Source organism: Ochotona princeps, chromosome 15, assembly GCF_030435755.1.
Source record: "Ochotona princeps isolate mOchPri1 chromosome 15, mOchPri1.hap1, whole genome shotgun sequence".
NCBI classification, from domain to species: domain Eukaryota; kingdom Metazoa; phylum Chordata; class Mammalia; order Lagomorpha; family Ochotonidae; genus Ochotona; species Ochotona princeps.
The window spans coordinates 5,510,506-5,535,302 of NC_080846.1; the positions used below are offsets into that span (position 1 = coordinate 5,510,506).

The 24,797-nt window shown below is 42.2% G+C and overlaps 1 protein-coding gene across 1 annotated transcript in view; it reads left to right on the forward strand.

Moving 5' to 3' along the window:
* Positions 1-24,797, forward strand: part of ENTHD1 (ENTH domain containing 1) — a 128,237-nt gene that overhangs the window by 28,667 nt on the left and 74,773 nt on the right. Inside the window, exon 3 of the mRNA XM_058673448.1 lies at positions 13,318-13,560. Within this exon, the coding sequence (XP_058529431.1) occupies positions 13,318-13,560 (243 nt within the window). The remainder of the gene's footprint in view (positions 1-13,317; positions 13,561-24,797) is intronic.

The window sequence follows — 24,797 nt, forward strand, 5'->3', positions numbered from 1 at the left end:
TTATTGCCATATTTTTTAAGGATCTTATTTTATTTGTAAGATGGTGTTGCAGAGAGGAAGAGAGCTCCCCATATGGCTGCAGCTGTCAGTGCTGGGCCAGGACAAGACCAGGAACCAGGAGTTCCAACTGGGTCTCCCAAATGGGTGGCAGGGGCCCAAGCACTTGTGCCATCCTCTACTGATTTCCCAGGGCATCATCCAGGAGTTCAGTGGCCGGGATTTCAGCTGCATTGCAGACAGCAGCTTAGCTCTCCGTGGCACAATACTGGTCCCTGCTGTATTGTATTCTGTTGTATGGATGGACCACCGGCTATTTATCCATCTTTTGTTAATAGAAATTTGGGTTATTTGTAGTTTTTTTGAAGATTCTTTGTGATATACATGCAACAGCCTTTGTATTCATTTGATTCTCTTTGATTTATATTTAGGAGTGGGATTTATTTAGGAGTAGGATTTATTTAGGAGTGGCCTATTTTTCTTCTTATTACTGATAGACAGTCTTTATACCTTCAGATGTCCTTGTCAGATAGCCATGCTGTAGGTACATCCTCGAAGCCCGCAGCTTGGTTTTCATCATTGTCGTTTGCTGAAAAAGTCTAATGTTGAGGCTCAAAAAGTAAAGATCGGAAACTAGAAGCTGATTGCCTTGCGTGATCAGTTTATGCTATGAATACATGCTTAAAAATTGCACTGTGCAGGCCCAGAGCTACAGCCTAGTGGCTAAATCCTCATCTTGCATGCACCAGGATCCCATATGGGTGCCAATTTGTGTCCTGGCTGCTCTTCTTCCCATCCAGCTCCCTGCTTGTGACCTGGGAAAGCAGTGGAGGATGGCTCAAAGCCGTGGGACCCTGCACCCACGTGGGAGACCTGGATAAAGCTCCCGGCTTCAGATCAGCTCAGATCCGGCTGCTATGGCTACTTGGGGAGTGAACCAGCAGAGGGAAGATCTTTCTCTCTGTTATCTCCTTCTCTCTGCAAATCTTTCTTTCCAATAAAAATAAATAAATCTTTAAAAATTGCACTATTTTAAATTACATAATGATAAAATATTACAAGCAAGGAATTATCTGGCTCCCGTCTGTCCCCCGTTGACTGCGGGGTTGGTTGGCCAGCCTGTTCCCCGTTGACTGCAGGGTTGGTTGGCCGGCCTGTCCCCCGTTGACTGCGGGGTTGGTTGGCTGGTCTGGCTGGTTTTGTGGGCATCCCTTTCCTTCCTCACTCTTCACATGTGTTTCTCCCAAGATCCTGTCCCCAGGTGGAAAGGATGGCTTTCCCTGGTACAGAAAGACTGTTCATGGTCAAGGGTATGCCAAGCAAGCCCTCAAGATCTGTCTACAAGAGGCTATAGGGCAAAAAATAATTTTTTAAAGTTTGTAATTTTGATAAAGTGTGATTTTTTTTATGCCTCTTTGGTCTTATGTGAAAAACTTGCCAGCCTCGAGAAAGATATTGTCCTACATTTTCTTCTAGGCATTTTCTGGTTTTAGCTAGGTCTTTTAGAATTAACTTTGTGTACATCGTGAGAAAGAGGTAAACTTCATCTTTTCCTTATGGGAAACAGTTGTTTGAGCATCATTAGACTAACAATACAACATTCATGGACGTTGTTCTATTTGATGCCTAAAGCATCCTAAGAGGAGAGAAGGCTAAAATAGCCTCGATTGCCAGAGTTTTCACTTTCCGAGTTTTAGTTCACTAAGAACTGTGCTCCAAAAATATTACAAAGAAATTTCCATTTAAAAGTTTTAAGTAGTTTTTAATATAATTTGTTAGTATAATTTTGCTATTATTAGTTATTGCTGTTAATCTTGTACTATGCCTAATATCTAGGCAAAACTTTCTCATGGGTGTGTGTGTAAAACATCAGACACAGTATGTAAGATTCCATCCTACCTAAAGTTTCACACTGTTCTTGGGGGCTTGACTCATATCCTGTGTGGGTAAGAAAGAGCAGGTCTGTGTGGCTTTTGCAGGGATGTGGAGCCAAAGCTAAGAGAAATCAGGTGATAGAGGTTAGGTTGTTTAGCCAATCAATGCCTGAACAAAGTAACTGGTATAGATCCTGTTAAGTTAAACAGCCTCTTTTAATTGAGTTAAAAATATTTTAGAAATTTCACTGAATTACTAGAATTCCTCTAATCAAAATTGTCTGGAAAATACTCAAATGTGAGAACTTTTTCACATCATCAAAATATTAATTTACACAAAAAGAATAGCTTTTAAAAGCCAACGTAGATTTTTAGGAAATGCTTGTATGCTATTTTTAAAAAGATTTATTTATTTATTTTTATTGGAAAGTCAGATTTACAGAAAGAAGTAGATACATTGAGAAAGATCTTCCATCTGCTGGTTCCTTCCCCCAGTGGCCGCAACTGCTGGCCAGAGCTAAGCCAGTCCGAAGCCAGGAGCCAGGAGCTTCTTTCAGATCTCCCATGCGGGTGCAGAATCCCAAGGCTTTGAGCCATCCTCCACTGCTTTCCCAGGTCACAAGCAGGGAGCTGGATGGGAAGTGGGGCAGCTGGGGTTAGAACCAGCATCCATATGGGATCCTGACACATACAAGGTGAGGACTTTAGCCACTAGGCTATGATGCCAGGCCCTTTATATGCTATTTTATTCTCAATTAGGTAAGTCATGAAACTAATTTCACTTAAAATCTTTTTTAATGTCTTTATTTCATATATACATATGTACATACATTAAAAGGTACTTCAGAGAGTTTGTGGGAGATTTTTTAAAAGAAGATTTATTTATTGGAAAGGCAGGACTAGAGAGCAAGTGAGCACATGTGTATGAGCTAGCACCTTCCTCCTTCTCTGTTCACTCCATGTGAGGGATAGTCAAAAAGTTTGTGAAAAGTGCATCTTTTAATTTTGTTTTTTGCACAAACTTTTTGAAGTACTTTGTATTTAAATTGAAGGTATATTTTTTATAAAAGGGATACATTTTAAAAAGACCAATTTTCAAAGTTAAAAAATTAAGCAATTTTACTAGAAGTAGTATGCCTTGGTGACTTTACTGTCATTTTATCTTACTTCATTTTTTAAGACTTATTTACTCAATTGAAAGGCAGGGAGATCTTCTGTTTTTTGGCTGAAACTACCAGGACAGAGCCAGACTGGAGCCAGGAGCTGTATCTGGGTCTGCCGCTTGGGTGGCAGGCACCCAAACACGTGGGACATCCTATGCTTCTTTCTTAGGCCATGAGCAGGGAACGGGATCGGAAATACAGCAGCCTGGACAAGACTAGCCCCTGTATGGGATGCCGGCATCGTAGGCAGTGACTTAACCGGCTAGGCCGTAGCGTGGGCCCCGTTACTGCCGTTTTAGTTTTGCACCATCATTGTCACTGACCTAACTCATGTGTTGTCCTTGTAAAGGCTGTTACTTTCTTGTGATCCTTAATGTGTCCCTTGTTGGGCCTAGAGCAATCACCAGCTTCCTTACTTGCTCACCAAAACATGAACGAGTTAGTTTTTTTTTAATACCATGGTTCAGAGATATAAAAAAAAGTTATAAAAAACAAGTACTCTGGAATATCTAACATATTTAGTCATAGCTACCTTAGGTTATGAATTATTAAAATTGATTTGGAATAGAATGTTTTCTGAGTCCCAGCGCAGTTAGAAAGGAAAGCACCAAGTGTTGGTGCCTGGAAATGTTTAGACCAGGAGGGAGCCGTGGGTGTGGGGCAGGAAAAGGAATGCTTGAGGTTTTCCTTTTCAAGGTGACTGTAACAAACAAAGCCAAGACATCTGGAAGGAATAAACTCAAGGGAAATAAGAAACTTTAACAGTGTAAATAATGATTTGCTTTAGATGATCGTTAGGCAGGTCAAGTCAGGAAAGCCAAGTAACTGAAAGTTGGGGAGTTAGTAGTTTCTAGGAGGACCTGAGCTTAAGGTGACATGAGAAAAAGAAAGCACCAGAGAAAAATATCTAGCTTCAGAGTAGATCAGACTGAATTTTTTTCAGCCCTTGTCAGACAGCACTAGTTAAAATTCTCTGAGAATTCATCTGATCTGTGATGGTTGACATTAGTGGAGTGCGGCTGTGCTCGGCGGTGGTGGGTTAACCCAAGGCTTCTGAGATCGTTTGTAGCTTAAGTAAGCAAATGCAGTTTCCTGTACCAAATATTTTTGATGGACAAATAGTCTTCCTTAAAAGCACATGTCATAGCTTTTAGATCATCATAAGCTTTGTGACTAAAAATTATACTATTGTGAGTTTAAGCACACATCATTACTTAAAATAATTGAATGTACCAGATAATCTTGTCTTCTTTTTCAACAAATGTGATTGTGTTGGTAATCCTGATAGCAGGAAGCAAAATAGGAATTTATTGAAACTTATTGTGACTTTACGCAGCTGGATAGTCTTTGTTTCTTTATTTATTACACTTACACGGATGACGGAGTACAGTAAACTGGAAAAGAAGAACAATCAGCTTAGCACTTTGAGTGTTGTGCAAATAGAATTATTCTCTACTAAGGGTCTCATCAAATAAGATAGTTCATTCCTGCATACCAAAATCAATGAGAGAAATTAAAGCCAATACTTAATCATTTTTGTAGTGTTAATCTCCACGTTCTGGTTTATTAACATTAAAGTTACTTCATCACTCTTAACCTTACCTTTCTCTTTTGTGCAGTAGACTTAGTGATTAACCCCAAGGGTTGTGAGGATTAGAGATATTTCTGCAAGTTAGGCACATAGTGGCAAATCATCAGCCATGGTTAGCTGATCCTCTTAATCCTTGATTGATTTTTACTTTTATTATTATCATTTTCTAAAACAAACAGTTATGTGAAAATATGAAACTTGGGCAGCTGTTCCTCAGGAAAATCTTTATTATTGTCCTGGAGAATTGAGCAGCTACTCCCTTGTCCAAGCCCAGCCCGTTGGCCCCAAATCTGCCATGGCCCTGGCACACTCCTGGGATCACTGATGGACAACTCAGTTTTCCCCACCGGACAGTGTTGCAATGGCTAACCACTTTATTTGTGCCTCTGTTTCTTTATGTAGTATAGTGGAGGTACGGAATAAATACTGATCAAATGACTGATCAGCTAACTGACAAATATGCTCCTGTTGGCCCAAAGAAGAAATTAGTAGTTTTTTAAGATTTATTTTTAGAGTCTGCATGGTGGCCTAGTGGCTAAAGTCCTCACCTTAAATGCGCCAGGATCCCATATGGGCACCAGTTCTAATCCCAGCAGCCCCACTTCCCATCCAGCTCCCTGCTTGTGACCTGGGAAAGCAGTTGAGGACAGCCCAACTTTTTGAGATCCAGAGGAAGTTCCTGGCTCCAGGCTTCAGACTGACTCAGCTTTTGCTGTTGTGGTCACTTGGGGAGTCAATCATCAGATAGAAGATCTTCCTCTCTGTCTTTCCTTCTCTCTGTATATCTGACTTTGCAATAAAAATAAATAAAGATTTACTTTACTTTTATCTTAAATTTTCTTTCTTGTTTATTTGTTTTTTTTTCCCCTAGTGTTTATATATACAAGTATATTGAAAGGCAGAATGGCAGGAAGAGGCAGATTTCTGTCTCCTGGTTTATTCCCCAAAGTCCTGGAAGGACCGGGGCCAGGCCAGGCTGAAGCTGGGAGCCCAGATTTCTGTGGGCCTCCTTCATAGGCTGAGGCACCTCGGGTGCTTGAGCCATGCTCTGCTCCTCTCCAGGCGCCTTACCAGGGAGCTGGGTTAGAAGTGCAGTAGCCAAGATTTAGCACTCAGACAAGGGGTGCAAGTGTCCTAAGCAGTTGCTTAACCCACTGCACCATCGTGCCTTGCCCCTATTCTTTGATTTTTCAACAGATTTCTGTAAGTCGTGTTTTTTTTTATTTATTTATTTGTTTGGTCTTTGAAGACTTTTTTTTTTCAACGTTTCATCCACTTGAAAAGCAGAGTGACGGAGAGACAAGGACAGCGCACTCGCATCCTGTGGTTCGTTGCTTAGATGCCTGTAATCAAGGGCAGTGCAGTGCAGCCAAATGCAGGAGCTGGGAATGCAGTTGTTACTTTCCGCGTGGCTGGCAGGACCTGGGTGGGCCATCACTGTTGTCTCCCGGGGTCTGTGTTAGCAGAAAGCTGGAGCCGGGAGTCAGAACCTGGAATTAAGCCCAGCATCTTAACAGCCATGCCAGTTGCCTGTTCTGATAGTTTTCATTTCTACGATTTTTAAAAAGATTCATTTATTTATTTGAAAAACAGAGTAAGTGAGAAAATCAGCAGATTTACTCCCAGACAGCCACAATGGCTAGGACTAAGCCAGAGGCTTCATCCGGGTCTTCCCTGTGGGTAGCAGGGACCCAAGCACTTGAGACATCCTTCACTGCTTTTTCCAGGCCCTTAGTTGGATCAGAAGTGGAGTACTTGGAACACCAATCATCCCATACAGATGCTGGCATTGCAAGCAACAACCTCACCCACTTTACCACAATGCTGATCCCCCATATCTAGGGCTTTTCTAGTGCATTTTTCCATTTTCATCTGTACTTACTTTATTTTTGCTGGTTTTTATTTTGGCCTCTAGTTCATTTTCCTTTTTCTGGGCATGAGTCCTATAGTAATCTCAAGCATATATTTTAAAATATTTTAAAGGATTTTTAAATTCCATAAAGTATTGACTCTAGAATGTGTATAGAATGTGTATAGAAATGTGTATTTCATTTAGAGTAGATTTGTGTTTAATATCAGCTATCTTTGTTTCTTAGCATTAGATCCTTTTTTTACTTCTTTGTTTAACTATTATTATCATTTTATCATTTTATGATATAGCTCCATACGCCTTGGGATTTCCCTTACCTCTTTCCCTAATTCACCCCCCCCCCCAAACTGAGTACTCCCACATCATTACAACAGCATAGTTTCTCATAGACAGTCATAAGTCCATCATTGTGGGCATGGACAATGGCAGAGAGTCCAGCAACCCATTGTCAAGATACACCCGACAGTGTCACTGGGAGTCCATCCTTGATCCGGAAGTAGAGATGCAACTGCAGCATATCCTCACATCTGGACATGTCAGTCTCTACTGCACAGTCACAATAAATCCTCCCACGTGAAAAGCCACAATAAAATCAGTAACAGGAAGAAAAACAGAAATTAACAATGCCATGAAATTAAACAGCATGCCACTGGCTATGATAGTCTCCATTACACAGTTACTATTCATCCCCTTAAATGAAAAGCCACAAAACAAAATCAACAACAGGAAGGAAAAAAAGAAATTAAAACGCCTCCCTATACAAGATGGCACCTGATTTGGTTCTAGTGGGGGTTTTGGGCTGTGATATCCATCCACGCTGTTCTCACACCTCTTGTTGGGGATCTGCTGCTGCTCTGTCTCTGTTCCTGGTCAAATCAAACCAACCAGCAGGATGGGCAGTTCTTTGTCAGTTCACCTCCTGAGTTCCTGGTGAAATCCCCTTCCCACCTTGTTCCTGGTGGAGTTCAGATCACCACTTGTTGAATGCTGCTGGCGTATCAGGTCACTGAAGCCCCAGCCCGTTGTCTCCGCTGCTTTCCTTTGGCCGTCAGTCTTCAGTTGTCCCTCTGCTGTTGGTCTGTTTTCTCCTATTTCCTGGAATATGCCCTCTCTGCTTCACACTGACTAATGTGTTCTCACTCTATTCCGCCATTTTGATTCTCCAATTCTTTTTTAAAAAAGATTTATTTGTTTGTTTGTTTGTTTATAGAGGCAGAGTGACAAAGTGACAGAGAAAGAGAGAAGAGACAGAGAGACATCTTCCATCTGCTTATTCACTTCCCAAGTGGCCACAACGCCCAGGTCAAAACCAGAAGCCCAGAACTCCACCCAGGTCTCTCACAAGGGTGACAGGGGCCCAAGGGTGACTTGGCTCATTTTGTGTGCTTTTCCCAGGCACATTAGCAGACAGATGGATCAGAAGTGGAACAGCTAGTATTTGAACCCAAACTCTGATATAGGATGCCAGCATGACAAGTGGGGACTTAACCTGCGTACCGTAATGCTGATCACAACATTAGATTTTTTTAAAGCATGTATTTTGGAGTTTTGGTTTTCAAGTTTATTGTGAATGGAAGAGTCTTCTCACAATAGTCCATATCCTCTTCTGCTTTTGTGTTGGGTTTTTATTTCCCTCTTCTCAGCTCTCTTATAACCTCAAGTACAGGCCTTGGTGGTTTGGGGCTCATGCCCTGCAAACGTAGAAGCGTGTTACCGACAGGGACAGACCAAGTAAGTGGCTTAACTTGACTCTGGAGGTTTTAGGCTTAAAGGCTTATCTTCCTGCTTCTGCACCTCCAAAGAAAATAAGCCAGGCCAAGGAGCAGTTGGGCACTCTCTCCTCCAAGCTCCAGGCCTTCTCTCACAGCACAGACTCCCCACCCCACCCCCTCACATCAAAGGTGGGCTCAGCTCTAGTTCCCTAACACGTGGCGGCCAGATGGAAGCTCAGCAGCCCTGAGGCTCTGGGCTGCTCTTCCTTGTTCCATGGACTTTTCTCTTGTTTTGGGGACTGGCAATCTCTAGTGTTGCTGTGCATTTGCTGCAGAACACAGGGAATGTTTTCCAGCCTGAGCTACTGCACCAATGTGACTGGGATGTTTTCCCTTTACAGTTTGTTTGGATACTTTACTCTTCCTCTCCCAACTTGAGCCCGACCCCTGCATGCATTGTGGAGGCTGTTTTGGAAGGGAGATAAGTATAAATGACTTAGGGTACCAAAGACGACAAATGATGGGGGTCTGAGTTAAGGGAGATGGTAAGGAGGAAATGGACTCAGAAGACATTTGGTGGATATAACCCACAGGCATGTGTAACTGATTTGGAGCGTGTGTGTGTACATTTCTAATAAGAATGGGAAGAGGAAAGGTGTTGAAAGAATAGGCTTTGGTACAGCAATGAATCAGTAATAAGATGTTTCATAACTACTATTTGATGCATGACACATTTTTCTGAAGATTATGTTATGTACTTTTCCTGGTTGTACACTTCAGTGTTCGTGGTCTTTAGATTTATCATATTCCCAAGCCTCTTTACATGGTGTCCAGTTGTAAGCTTTATAAAGATTCCTCCTCACATTTGGGAATGTTTGTCCTTGTTATCTTCATTTATTTATTTTACAAAATTTTTCATATGTAGTTCTGGCCATCATGGACGTTACAGTGAAATAGAGGAAAAAGATACTTATGAGATGTGCAGTTACAAACTGGAACTGTAAGACTGTGTCAAGTGCTAGGAAAGTGTACAGAAGCTGAGAGCAGTGGTGTCTAGGCCGGGGCATGTGTGGGTGTGTTGGGAGAGGTTGCTGTCACTGATGACAGTGCAGTTACAGTAGTGGCTGGCTTTAGTTTCATTGTAACCTGCACATTGACTAACCTTCTAACTTGGTTTTTAAAATAATATCTTTGATTAGCAATCTGTTGCATAATTTAAAATCTTATTTCAAAAAGAATCTTTTCTATTTTCTTGTCCCCTTTTCTTTGAGGCACAAAGCAGTTGTTGCCCAAGTTTAAACTCTCAGCACTATCATATTCCATATTCCAGAACATTCCATATTCTGGTTACTATGTCCTCCTTCCTTCCTTTTCCTGGCTTACAGGATAGAAGGGAGTAGATGTTGTCTCATTGTTACTGTTGCAATTGCTTAGCTCACCCCTGGGGCCTGTTTGTGGGGTCCTTCTTGGATGTCCTCCCATTTGCTTCCCTCCGGCCAAGTCAGTAAACAGCATCTTGAGGTCGTAGAGTGTGAAGCTCACCTCTGGGTGACATCGTCCTTGGTTTGTAAGCTTTCCTGACCTGACCTTGCTGGCACTGCTGACTTCTACCTCAGGGAGGAGCCCAGGTGGTGGGGGAGGAGAGGTCCCCAAGCACTGTCCACTTGGTGTATCTGCTTGTCTCTTAGGACTGTTGCAGCAGCCCTCATATCCCACATTCCACACAGATTCCTGGTGGAGTATTCTGCCCTTATTGATTTTATTTATTTGAGGAGAAGGAAAGGGAGAGAGCGAATGAATGTAAATGTCTTTCAACTGCTGGTTTACTCCCCAAATTCCCACAATAGCTGTTCGGACAGTCTGAAGCCAGGAACCTGGAGTTCCTTGTAGGTCTCCCACATGGATGGCAAAGCCCCAAGTACTTGAGCCATCATCAGCCTGTGCAAGGTGCACAGTAGCAGGAAGTCTTGAACGCAGGAAGTCTGATTTGCGAGGCAGGTATTCCAGGTCATGTCTTAGAACTGTGTGAAATCCTGCCCCTATTTCAGAGCTTATTTAGACCAAACAACTTTTTCAGGAAGCCAATTTGTCACTTGGCCTCAGTATCTTTCCATATAGTGTGGTTCCATTGCATTATATCAAGGAGAAAGTGTGAAAGATTTTTGATTATTTGTTTTTTTTTTTTTGATTTATTCATTGAGTAAATACTCGTGAGCATACACTATATGCCAATCGTTCTTCTAGAAACGACATAGATGTGAAGTATCTAAAATGAGATTTGCTCCCCTCATGGGACTTACATTCTAGATGAGGAGCGAACACCAGTCAGTAGATGTGTAATACCAGCTAGTGATAGATGGCTGGGTGAGACGTGAAGGGGATGAGGGCGTGGCTTAAGGAAGGTGAATCTGAACAGAAGAACGCTTCTCTGAGGAGGTGACGTTTGGATGGAGACCTGAACATGTTGGGAAGCTAGCCATTCTGAGGGTTCTGGTGCCGTCTGCAGTGGCTCCCAGGAGATGAGGGGCCAGGAGCGATCACCAGGTAATGTCAGGGTGACGAGTAAACAGAGTGGGGGAGAGTGGCAGGTGAGCAACCAGCCTAAGACCAGGAAAGCACATTTTCCACACCTCCCCAACCAAGCTGTGTCCATTTTTCAGATATGACATATTATCCCTAAAGGCTGAAATTCACAGCAGACTTGTTGTTATTATGTGACAAAGCAGTGACCCAAAACACTGTTGGATTTTTAAAGTTATATACTACACTTATAGGAAGTTAAAGGTGCTGGTATTAATAATGTTTGCAGCAGTTAGAAACTTTGGAGGAAGAATTGACTAAGAAATGAGATTCAGTAAGTTAATTTTGGTGAAGCTGGCAACCTGAGCCAAGGTTTCTGATACTGATCAAATCAGTCCTTAATGAGGTGATAGATAATCTGGTCTCTGTCATTTAAATGTGCCCTGGATTTGACCATTTCTCATCACTTTAACCTTGGCCAATTGTTGTTAGAAAATAGCAGTACTTTAATTCATCATGCTTTAAAGCCCAAAATATCCATCTTTGGAGACTTTGCAATTTACTTCTGGAAGAAAGCTGGGGAAGACCATACTTATGTGAGTTGGTCACAAAATGCAGAGAGGTGACTGGTTTCCATTATTTCTTCTCATGTGGGAGAGTTTAGAATAGTACTCAGACTGGTACTTGAATGAATTAGAAGTTGTAGTGTACTTTATGTCTGCAAATTAAACTGAGCAGATCTGCTTATACTGCTTTTCAGACAGGCTGCAGCCCAGGCAGATGCCTGAGGGCAGAGCTGTCACTGCACTTCTGGCTTCCATATACTTTGCCCCTTACTAATACTAACAAATTGTTTTCATAGGATGTTGAGTCAAAGAAACGTCAATGCCTCTCTCCCTTTTCTAGTCTCACCACAGTAGCACTCCTTTAAACTAATAAATATTAGTGATGTTGTAAGTAGACAATCTGCCTGATCATCTGTATCTTTTATGCAACTGTAACAAAATACCAGAGCAATTTGTAAAGAATAGAACATCTGGTGCAGTTCCTGCTGGTGTGTGAGAGCCGAATGTGTGGGAAGTATGGTTAGGCTGGGCCACAACATCCATTGGTTTGCGCATGAAAAGGGGCTGGGGACAGAACTGACCAGATGATTGCAACCACCAGTGTGTATGTGTGTATAGGCTGATATGGGTGATGGACAGAACTGGACTCCACACTGGCTGGCACACCCAGGAGTTTATGCCTGGGGTCATCTCAGGTGAAGTTTCTTTGGGGAGCCCCCACCCCCACCCAATTAGACTGCTGGACTCAAAACTCCAACCACAGGGAAAATCTCAGGATCTGTGATCTGACTGTGGAGTGCATGTGTCAGAGTATGCCTCTTTGGTTGCTGAAGCCTGTGTAGTGGACAGCATGCCCAGATGCACATGGGCAACATGACAGATCATTGCGGCCTGCAGAGGACATCTAGTGCCTTAGCAGAGGATGCAGGGCAGAACAGGTTGGCTAACTCTCCCAGCCAAGCTTTGACAGCAGGTGTCTGAGCAAGTGGAAACTCTAAGGTAAATGAAGTCAGCCAATGAACCTTGAAAGGATTTTCTCAACCTTGGAGCAGTGAAATTAACAGCATCTCAGAACTATCAGGACCACTTAAGCAGTACCCTCAAAGCATGCTCCAAACCAGGAACCCTAGGATGACGCTGGGTGACCATCTGCCATTCATGGATACTGAGGCGGTTGGGCTCCTGGGAGTGGCCCTTTCCCTTCCCTTCCTTCCCCCAGATACAGGAAGAAAGAAAGGATTGAAAGCCATTGTCTTATACCTTCCCCTCATTCCTCAACCCTTTCCACATGAATCACTGGTTCAATGGACATACATCCTTCTCAACTATGAAAATATCATCAAAAATAAAATTTCTTTAAAAAAAATAACACTTTTATGTTCTCATGAGGTATCAGGCAAAAGGTAGCAAAAGGCTAACACTGCATGAATCCTCGCTTATAAGGCCGTAATCCCGTTCATGAGGAAGGAGCCCTCAGGCCTAAACACCTTGACAAGAACCTGACCTCTTAATACCATTGTGACCATCGTGATGGCAGTGCCTAGGTTCTGGAGGGCACCCATTCACCCAGCAGCCATCTGGGCGCTTCTCATCCAAGTCTCTTTATGAACACACAAGGTAGTTTATTTTCTCCTTAATTTTACAAATGGTTTTTACTTTAAATCTTTGGCAATATGCCCTGGTCATACATCTAGGTCAGTATGTCTAGATGTAATTCATTCATCTTCTTTGATGCGATGCTGTATGATTTATTGCAGTTTGTATTGCTTTTAAAAGGAAAAGCAATAATGTACTTAATGTGAAAAATGTAATGCCAATCTGTGGCATGATTTCATCATAGTGATTTATTTACTTCCCACAATACACGGAGAGGAGCGTGTTTATGGGCAGTTCCTCATTTACGACAGGGTTTTGACTTTGCTCAGTTTTGCTTTCTTTTTAGAATACAAATCATTATTATACAAATCATTATTACAGTGTTAACTAGAGTTTCCTTTAACAAGCAAATGAAATGCATTTTTCAGGTTATTACATTCGGGAAAAGTCCAAGCAACTCATGACATTGCTGATGGATGAGCAGCTGCTGCACAGAGAGAGGGAAGTGGCGAGTCGGACTCGACGGCGCACCTCCTGCTCCATAGCGCTGCCTAAAAAACTACCCAGTGCAGGGAACTCACCAACAGCCTGTGCCTCCGCCCCCATGCCAGAAAACCCTGCCTCCCAGAAGAAACAAAAGCTTCCCAAGAAAACACGCCTGAGAAGTAAAAGTAAGTACAGTGAACGTGGACTTACAGTGCCAGAGGTGTCGCTTAAGAGCAGTTAAGAAATGATCAGATTTCGTAGTTATATCAATACTGCTATGTTATACGTCGTACTGTGGAGAAGAGGAAGGTTTAATTTATCACTGGAATAAACTGTTCTCTAAGGGTCTGGGTATGTGTGCTTGGGCACTGATTTTGTGCATAAAGAAATTGAGTTTTCTAAAGTGCCTCAAAATTCTAAAAGTACGTTAAAATTTCTTCTAGAATAGTACTCTATACTATTTAGCTTGCATAAATCTTAAAGCCAGGATGACTGAACTTTCTTTTTAATAAAAGAGCTTGTTTATGATGTTATTATAGAAATCAGTGGGAAAACTGAAAGCAGAAGGATCTTTTCTACTGCATTTGCCAGAACATTAAAAATGTTGTTTTAGGGCCTGGCACGGTAGCCTAGGGCCTAAAGTCCTCCCCTTGAACATGCTGGGATACCATATGGGCACTGGTTCTAATCCCAGCAGCACCACTTCCCATTCAGCTTCCTGTTTGTGGCCTGGGAAAGCAGTAGAGGATGGCTGAAAGCCTTGGGATCCTGCACCCACATGGGAGACCCAGAAGAAGCTCTTGGCTCCTGGCTTCAGATTGGCTCAGCTCCAGCTGTTGCAGCCACTTGGGGAGTGAATCAACAGATGGAAGATCTTCCTCTCTGTCTATCTGACTTTCCAATAAAAATGAAATAAATCTTTTTTTTTTTAAAGAAGTAAACCATTTGAGGGGCAAGCAAATTAATGAAATGTAACTTGGATAACTGTTCCTTGAAAGAAAGTAAACTTTGTCCCCTAAGGTGAGGGACACAGTAGGAATAGTATGGTTACAAGTATTTTCAGAGGCTTACTTCTGAGCTTCTTGAGTGAATATTGTGCTGTGGTTTGGGGAGGTGATTAGGTCATGAAGGTGTGGGGATGGGGTGGGGAGGGGGTCCTCATGAAGGACATTGGTGGTCTTATGGAAGAGACTCTCAGAGGCTTGGTCAGCCTTCTGTGGCCAAGCGAGACTCCAGCTGGAAGTCTGCACCTGCAGCCCAGAACAGGATCCTTCAAGCACAGCCTGACCTTGTGGGCTTCCTGAGCTAGCCCTCAGAACTGTGAGAAACACATCTCTGCTCCTAGGGGATTAGGTTGTGAGCAGCCTGAGCTTAGCCACTGTGAAGGAAGAACCCCAAAGCAGGTATGCAGCTGTTCAGTATGAACAGATAACTTGAAGTGTCAGGTGTGGGAAATCAAAAATGTTAATTACATTATTGAAGGAAAATTAAATTGTTGAATTAATCATTAATTAAAATGTGAATAATACCAATATAAACTAATCTTGGTAAAAATGTATGCAAGTACTTCTCTGACTTAGTCATTCTCATGTGTTTATTCAGTTGTGCTTGTGGATTGGGGAGGTAGACATTAAAAGAAGTAGAGGCAAGTGGTTTGGCCTAGTGGTTAGGACTAATCAGTCAAGATACCCACACCCCCTCTCAGGGCGCCTGGAGTTTGCTCTCTTGAGGCAGCAGGTGGTTGAGTTTTCACCTTCCATGTGGGAGACCTGGATTCAGGTTCTGGCTCTCAGCTTTGCTATTGTGGGCAGTTGGAGAGTGAACCAGTGGATGGGTGACCTCTCTGTCTGACAGCTTCTGACCTGAGAGAGGGAGAGGAAGAGAGATAGATAGATGGGGGGGGGGCAAAGAGAGAGAGAAGGAGAGACAGTTGGTTGTCGGAATTATGATAGTAAATAGCGCTCAAATACTTCTGAATGTTGTGGAACCTCTTCCATCCGTTTCTTTTGAAATAAAATCTTGAAAAGCGTTTGCAGTTCATTCTGAAATCACCTCATGGAGGCCTAAAGTTTAAAACTGGTTCTAAAAATAGCATCGCAGAATCAAACAGCCACTTATTTCTCCTCCAAAGTTGCTTCATCCCCTCTGCTACTTCCCTTGATCTTCCTTCTTCTGTATCTTTTCTTCTTTCCTGTTTCATTGTAAACACACAATTTATTGAATTTATTATTTGAAATTTAAGTATCCAGAAACCTAGAGCTATGGCAGTGAATGAAGTGCAACTCCTTCAATCGTAGGATTAACATTCTAGTGATAGAAATAGACATTAAACACATGAGCAAAATAAATATAAAGCATGTCAATAGCAGTCTGTATGACACCAAAGGCGGAGTCAGCTGACTGAGTGCTAGGGATCACTTTATTGGAGGCCATGTGGAGGAGGTGACTACTGAGGGCGAGCCTTGAGTGCAGCCAGAGACCCATCAGCACAGGGGCCAGCAGAAGCGCTCTGAATGAAGCCGCCTCTGTCAGGTTCACTGTCAGCTTCACCTCCTAAGTAACAATGCCGAGGCGTTGTTATGGTTCATACCAGAAACTCTGGTGCATTGCTTTATAGACACAGATGAGGTTTCTTCTCCTTTTTTAACTCCAAGTGACATTTCCCCACTTTATGACATACTGTTCCCTAGACTGAGCTCTGTATGATTTTTGACCTTTTAAAACAAGTTTTCAGTTTACTGTCAAAGTTTTGCTCCCAGTATATCCCAGCCATTGTTGTAGGCATGGCAAGCAAATTAGGTGTTTGCTCATGGAGGTTATGTCTTGAGATGCACTGTTTATTTTCACATATGTTTCATAAAAAAAGTTACAGAAGAGACTTGCTTAGAGATTAGTGATGACATCATCAAAGTAAATGCCAAGTCAAAATAGAAACAGAATAATTGAAAGGGACTAGCAAATGTTTGGATGTAAATGCTATCATTGTTTTGTTTTAAAGTCTTAGTTTTGTTTTTGTTTTATATATTTAGTATGCATGCAGCATACAATTTTTCTGTTTTTCATTAACTTTTTGAAGCACTATATATACTAGGTATACAGCTATGTCTATTTCTGTTTGGAAAAGAGTAACTGGATTAAATAAATTTAGCAGCACTGTTTCCCATGTAGATATTTGAATCTGAATTTATAGTTAAAGGAAGAGAGAAAACTAACACTTTGGGAGGGAGTTGGAAAGGATAAGAAATCGAATTGGGAGAGCATTCATTGAAGGGTAGGAAAAGTACAGAGGAAAGCGTAGGAGATGGGTAGATGGGTGAGAAGTGGGAATGGCTGGAAGCGGTAGTAGTAGAGGCCACACAGATCCTGGGACTATTGCTCTCTTCCCTAAATAGCCAAAACTAGGTTTTCTAGGCTAAACACATGACTCTCTGGGCCCAGCAGAGCAGTCCAGTGGCTAAAATCCTGTCCTTGGCATGCGTCGGGATCCCATCTGGACAACTTGGAATGAACCAGCAAACGAAGATCTGTGTATTTCTCTCTATGTGTTTCTGTGTTGCTCAGCTTTCCAAATTAACCAGTAAGTGCTCACTTTGGCAATACCTGCACTAAAATTGGAACAATACAGAGATCACCAAATGGATTAATTATCTTTTAAAAAAATGTTCATAGAAGATGCACATTATGAAAAAAATCTATGCATGGGTTTTGTTTTTTTGCACCCGAGTAAATATCTCTTAATACTATTTGTCATGAGCTTTTTGAAGTTCCTTGTATGTGGTTGCCCAGCTAAGTGGTGTAAAAACTATACATTTGAATCTGTAGAGAATTGAGCAGACAGTTAAGAGTACTCAGAACAGTTCATTGAGGACATAGTAAACACTGTTGGACATTTCAATTCGAGAAGCCCAGCAACTACAAACTGTTGTAGAGCTTGAAGAACAGAAGGGATGTTTTGCTTAGTCACAAAACTTGGCTTTCTTATTACTGAAAACAGCTGTTGGAAGATTATTCTTACTGCTTTGTAAAGAAACACAAATTGGGCCAGAAGTTTTCTAAGAGACAGTTTGAATCCATGCTTATAGGACCCTTCTCTGGGCTAGTGGAGACAAGGGAGCAGCATTGTTTAAAGAGAGCATGGGAGGTAGGGAGGCAGTGGATCAGTGGGATCAGTGGCTGGTCGGAAACAAAGGGAGAAATGAAAAATGGCAATAACATTGGAGTTGGGGAAATGGAGCAAGCAAGTGTGCCACGCAGGTAAACTTCCGCAAGAAGGTATTTAAAGATGTCTCTAAATTATTTAGTTGTAGTGAAAGAAAAAAAACATTGCTGGAAATCGGATTTCCAGGCTTTAGCAGCTAGAACCAGCACATCTGCACCTTACTTCTGCATGGTAAATTAGCAAGAGAAATGAGGTACTTAAAGAAAGCATTGTATACACATTAATACTTCTTTTTTTTCCTATGCCTGAATATTTAGCCCAGGTTTTAATTCTGGAAGATAGCTTGTGTGGTTTTTGTTTGATGCTTTTGTTGTTTGAAGGGGATGAACTGAAGGGTACCTGCTGCTGGATGGCAAGACAGAAAACTACAGACAGCACAGTTACATCACAGCTTCCCTGAGCTGTAAGCATCAGCGGTAGGCCCTTTGCTCAAGGCAGTAATTACTATGAAAACTGCGTCTAAAGATTGCAAGTGTTTGCCTGTGGTGCTTGTTTCAGTGTTCATGAAGAGCTCTTGAGTGGCAATCTCTGCAGTGGAATTCATCTACATGAAAGGATGACCCTCTGGATCATGTTACATGTAATGGAGTTTTGTATTAAGGGAATATTTTCCTGAAAATATGATATGATTGATTTTAAACCAAAAGTTATACTGGAATCATTTCTTCCGAAAGGTGTTTGGCGGATTATTTAGGATTTTCTTTATACAATATACAGAGCTTAATTTCTTCCTTTGCTAGTTGTATTTACATTGCTTCTTTTCTCTAATCGCTCCAACCAAGGCTTCTAGTACTGGTGAATGTAACACTGCTTGTGTGTTGAACGTAAGTGGTCAAGGTGGATGTTCTTGTCTTGTTCTCGGTCTTAGAGAAAGAGTTTTCACCTCTTCTGTGTTCAGTATGATACTAGCTATTCAGTTTGTCATAGATGATCTTCATTGTGTTGAGGTACATTCCTTCTAAAACTGATTTATAGAAACTTTTCTGTATCGTAAAGGTATATTGGATATTTATCTGCATCTGTTAAAATGATCTTATTGTTTTATACTCTTTTTCTGTTGATGTAGTATATCTCACATTTATTTATTTGCATGTCTGAACCATTCTTACATCCTTGGAATGGATTCTACTTTGGTCATAATGATCTTTTTACTATGCTGCTGAATTAAGCATATTTACAAATTATATATGTGGGAAGGAGTTAACGTCCAGAATATGTAAGCAGCTCAACCATTTAATAGCACAGTAACAAATGGTCCAATTAAATGAGCTAAACATCTGAATAGAAATTTCTCAGAACACTTAAAAATGGCCAGCAGATATACAAATATGAAAAATGCTGAGTCACATCACTCACCACCACGGAACTGCAGATCTTAACCACAATGAGATACTACCTCTCTGCCTGTTAAAAAAAAGAGAAATTGCAACGTAATTGCAGGATGTGGGAAAAGGATCACTCTTACCCATCACTGGTGGGAATATCGATTATTATTGCTGTTACGGAAAACAATATAGCAGTTTCTCAAAAAACTAAAAATGGAACCTACCATGTGATCCCAAATCCCTACTCCTGGTGCAGACCCAAAGGAAGTGAAATCAGCATGTTGAACAGACACCCACACTCTCATGTTTTCTGCACCACTGTTTGTACCTACAGAGCTATCAGTAGAGGATGGGTAAAGAAAATGCAGCATCTATGCACACAGAATGTGTATAACCATAGAATAATATTCAGCCACACAGAATCTTGAAACTGTCATTTGCAGAAACATAGATGGATCCTGGAGGGCATTATGTCAAGTAAATTAATTCAGGTGCAGGAACACATGATCTCATATATGGATCTGAAAACATTGATCTTACAGAAGTGGAGGGTAGAAGTTGAGGGTGGTTATCAGAGACTGGGGTGTGAAAGGGGGAAGGGAAATTGGAAGAGTTTGATCCATATATACTGCAGTGCTACATTTTGCTGAAATAAGTTCTGGTGTCCAGTGATAAAACACGTAAGTGTAGTTAGTGACAATGTATTCTGTCGTAATTAGGAGAGAATTCAGATGTATTCGTCACAGAGAAATGATGAAAATTTGAGGAGGTAGTTTTACTAGTTACCATGAATCAAAACATCACGTTGTATTAGAAATATTACATGTCAATAAAATGAAGAAAAAATGTTAAAGTTATACCTCAAAGTAGTTGCCTGCCTTTATAAGCAAAACCACAGGCCTTGGTGTTGTTATTCTCTGTGGTGAATTTTGTGCTGCTGGAGTTGATGTGGAGTCGTAGTTAGTTCCCATAGACAAGATGCCAGGCAGGACTCATGATGGAAGCTGTGGTTCCTATTAACTAATCTGCACTGATAAACATCAAGCAGTTAATTCTTTTAAATCTTAAAATAATTATATGAAATATAGCAGTTTACCATCCCAAATCAGCCACCATTCACATGCTGGGATGTTTACTTCCACACTACTTAATGTTCTTTTGTTTTTGTTTAAGAAAATAACTATTGCATAAACAACGCATGCTTATTTTAAGAAGCATTCACTTCCAGTCTATTTAACTGCCATCATTTAGACATATGTATATAGAGAGATGCAGTAACTAGAGTCAGATTGTTTTTATAAAAAGGAGATTTTTTTTTTTTTAGAAAAAAGATCAAGATTTGCCTCTAATAGTGAGTCACTAGGCACTCATCTGTTGTCCAGTAACCAAAGATTGGAAATGATACACTTTTTGAGATATTCACTGGCCTCACAGGGTGTATGGGAAGTCACCAGCGATCTTGACTTCCAACAGTTTATGATAGCTGAAGCAAATAAATCAGAATGTGTGGGCAGAGGTCAGAGTGACTGTGATGCTGTGAGAAGCAGCAGGGGACTGTAGAGCTTGTGTTGTGTGAGGGCATTGTTGGTAGTTACGAAAATGCTTTTGAGGTCTGCCTGGATTGTTGGTAAGAAAACCTTAAGCTTAGTGTCCTGAAACCAGCCTTCCACAGGTCCAGAAGTCATCCCAGGCAGCCATCTCTGCACAAAGGAGGCCTCCTCAATTACAAAATGAGCTCCCTGGTATTTTTGCCACCTAAAATCAAGTAAAGAGCTTGCAATCCAGTGTCACCAAACTGGGAGACAGTAAGCAGCAAAGAGCTGGGGCTTGAATAGCACCCACATGGGACTCCTGTGCTACAGGATGAGGATTAACTTGCTACACATCGTACCAGCTCCAAGCCAGACAATTTTTTGCTATTGGATTTGTGTGTTGTAGAATATTTGGTATTATCGTTGGCCTTTACTCACTGGATACTGTTAGCATATATTCCCTTTTGGTTGTGGGAATCAAAAATGTCAGCAGACATGGCTTTGTGTTCCCTCAAGGCCAAAACTGTCTACAGTGGAGAACCGCTGATTCAGTGCAATTACAATCAAAGTTCAAAAAGAATTTTTTAGACCGAGTTTGATGGGATGACTCCAAAATTCCTGTGGGAGCATCAGAAAGATCAAGAATATTCAAAACATTCCTGAAGCTAAGTGAGATGGAGAGCTTGTCTTTCTAAACAAGACTACATCTCCAGTAATCATGATAGTGTGGTGTGGAGGCGGAATGGTTCATGGATCTGTGTAACTAACTATAGGGCCCGGAAAACAGACCTGTGCCACAACAAAATCTCAGTGAGTATCACAAGTAAATTTTTAGATTGGTGGGCAAAAGATGAATTGTGGAATAGATAATATGGGGCAATTATCTAAATATTTATGAAAATTCAAGAGAAGGACTACACAGTGGTGTGGCAAGCTAATCACCTGCCGAACCAGCATCCGTTACAGACACCAGTTTAAGTCCTGGCTGCTCTACTTCTCTATCCAGCTCCCTGCTTATGGCCTGGGAAAATAGCAACATATGCTCGAAGTCTTTGGGTCCTTGTGCCCATGTGGGAAACCCAGAAGAAACTCCTAGCTACTGGCTTTAGATTAGGTCAGCTCTGGCCGTGTGGCCATTTGGAGAGTGAACCAAAAATGGAAAATTTCTTTCTAACTCTGACTTTCAAGTTAAATAAATAAAGCTTTTTGTTTTGTTTTGTTTTAATGAGAGTTTCTATTACACTGGGATAGAAAGAGATATATTTTTTTTAAAGTACAGCACGGAGAATCAAGATGGCAGAATAGGGTAGGGACACATTTAAGCGGACAGAGAAATATTAGCCAGTGTGAAGCAGAGAGGACACATTCCAGGAAATAGGAAAGGACAGAACAACAGCAGAGGGGTACCCGGAGACTGACGGACACAGGAAAGCAGCAGACACAACAGTGTGGTGTTGCAGTGACTGATACCCCAGCAGCATTCAGCAAGTGGCGATCTGAATTCCACCAGCAGCAGAAACTCCACCAGCAACCAGGTGGGAAGGGACTTCTACCGGGAGCTCAGGCAGTGAACCCAGACAAAGAACTGTCCGTTCTGCTGGTGTGTTTGCTTTGACCAGGAACAGAGACAGAGCAGCAGATCCCAGATGGGCAGTGTGAGAACAGGGTGGATTTCACAGCCCAGTCAGCCCCCTAGAGCTGAATTGGGCGCTGTTTTGTTTAACGAAGCAAGGGCTATGGACAGTTCTGCTCTTGCATTGAGCTGGGATTGAACTCAATTCTAGCTCAGCGAACTGTAACAACGTGCATCCTACAGGTTCCACCCTAGATAGATCCTGGTAGCCCTCAGACCTGACAGCCAGCAGATCAAGAACTCTAGTAGTGGCACATTAGGTACCATTTTGTACACTGTGGCAACGACTTTAAGAGTGCAGGGACAATAGTGAGCTGTGCGCATGCACTGGTCCCACAGGAAAATAATACCAACTGTATCATCGTACGAGTCAAAGTAGGTCTGTGTGGCACCCAGACCTAACGCCCAACAGGTTCCTGCAAGATCACCACCAACAACAACCTAGCTATGTAGGACACCTGGTGTCTCCCTAATCCTGGAACCTGCTCCAACCGGAAGTGGGAGAAAGATTGTACAGACAACCGTGCAGTCTCAGCATGCTATCACAGGAGGTGGACACTGGTGAGCCAGGAGCTGGGGATACAGAGACCATGGTGAAAATCTAACATAAGAACCCAGGCCTGGAACTTGCTGGAGGGAGTGGCACAAGTGACTGCAAACAAAGAGCCATGTACAAACTTCAATAAGTAAAATCAAACTGTAGACCTGTGGGTGACACAGCTTAAAACCTGCTCCAAGGAGAAGACTCTGCTAACCAGAAGTACAATGACCAAGAGCAAAAGAAGAGGCAAAGGCACAGTGAATATTACTGAAGACTCCCCTGCAAAGGAGCAAAAGCCTATGCCAACCTCAGAGTTCACTGATGAAGACATCGAGAAAATGAGGGATACAGAATTCTAAACACTTGCTATAAAACATCTTATCAACAATGAGAAGCACATAAAGCAGACATTCAAGGAATTTAAGGAATATCTCACACTGGAAATGAATCAAATGAAAGCTGATATATCAGAAATGAAGAATACAGTGGAACAAATTAAAAGCATAATGGAGAGTCTCCAAAATAGAATGAAGCAAGCAGAAGAAAGAATCTCAGAATTGGAAGATATTTCCTGTCATCAGGGGGAAGCAAACAAAAAGCTGGAAGCAGAGCTGGATCAGGCCAAAAAATGTATTCAAGAATTGAAACACACTATTAAGAGGCCTAATATAAGAGTTATGGGAGTCCCAGAAGGCAGAGAAAGAGAAGCTGGTTTTACAAATGTATTCAATGAAATAATAAGGGAAAATTTCCCTCATCTAGAGAAAGAATTGGGAAATAAGATCTAGAAGGAGCATAGAACTCCCAACAGGCTTTTTTTTTTTTTTTTTTTATAATCCATTTTATTGTATTGTTGTTGACAATCTTTACATAGTTAACTATAGTTGAAGGAAAATCAAGAAAGAGAAGGAAAAAAAAAAAAAGGTTCAGGGGGATAGGGAGGTGGGCAATGCTATTATGTCCATATTGTTTCCATCATGTATCTGAGGTAAAAGGGGATATTGAGGGAGAAGCCCCACCCGGTTTCCCGCCCACCCCAAGTCCCGGATGTGGGGCATGCTCTGAGATATGTGCTCAAGTGGAGTTAATAGTTCTCCAGTTATGAGTCACTGCCAGTTTCGCTCAATGAGGTGGTCCACTGATTGATATGGTCCATCATGAAGTCTCCATTTGTCCCATATTTCGCTGCCAACATGTAGCTGAGATGAATGATTGTCCTATTCTGTCTTCTGTCTTTTCTTGGTTAGAATTCTGAGTCCAGCAGTTCAAGTGGGGAGATCTCCAAAGATACTTTGAGGTATTCCCAGACCAGATTCTTGTATGTTCTAGCAAGCACAGGGCCCGGCACAGTCCATCACCCTGATCAGCTGGTGGTTGCAATTGCTGTGTTGGTTCTGTTTTCAGTCCCGAGTTGCACTGGAACCAATGGCTGTTGCAGTCCAGTCTGGTTCGGCCCTTACATCAACCAGTGGGAGCTGCAGCCTAGTCGGGGCGACCCACAATAACCCCCACCAAGCCTGCCCCCTACCCTGGTTTGCCAATTTGTGTAGCAGAAGACCAGTCTGTCCCCCATCCCATTTGGCTCTGGTACTTGTCAATGGGTATTAAAGCTTAGTTCTATCTAATCGACTCAACCATCCAGCCCTCACAGATGTTGTTGAGTGCCTCTGTCTAGCCATCCCAGCCCCCGTCCTAGTTTTCATGCCCTCCCATGGGAATAGTGACCCAAGAAGGGGGAACCCACTTTTTCCCTCCCAGGTCTCTCTGTCCCGATTTATGCACTCTTTAGGTGGTCCTGTGATTTGACTCGACAGAATTAGTCCCCAGTGCCAGCTTCTGCCAGCTGATGCTGTGGCCCTGATCTTGTCCACATGCAGCGCACAGGTGTTGTAGCCTTGCTTAGTCGTGTCTGTCTCTATCCCAGCCAACACTCTCCAGTGGGAGTGGTTGTCCAGCGAGGGGACCAGCCCCTTAACCCCCCCCCCGCCAGCTCTGCCCCTCCCTTCCTGGATCTCACGTGTGCTGGATGGGTGCTGCATTCATATCCAGTACAGGCAACCACGCCCTGGCGTTCCAGAATGTGTACTGGTTTTGTCGCAACCAAACCCGGCCCATTCCACACTCTGTTCTGGTGATCGGATTTGCCAGAGGATGACATGAACTGATTCAGCC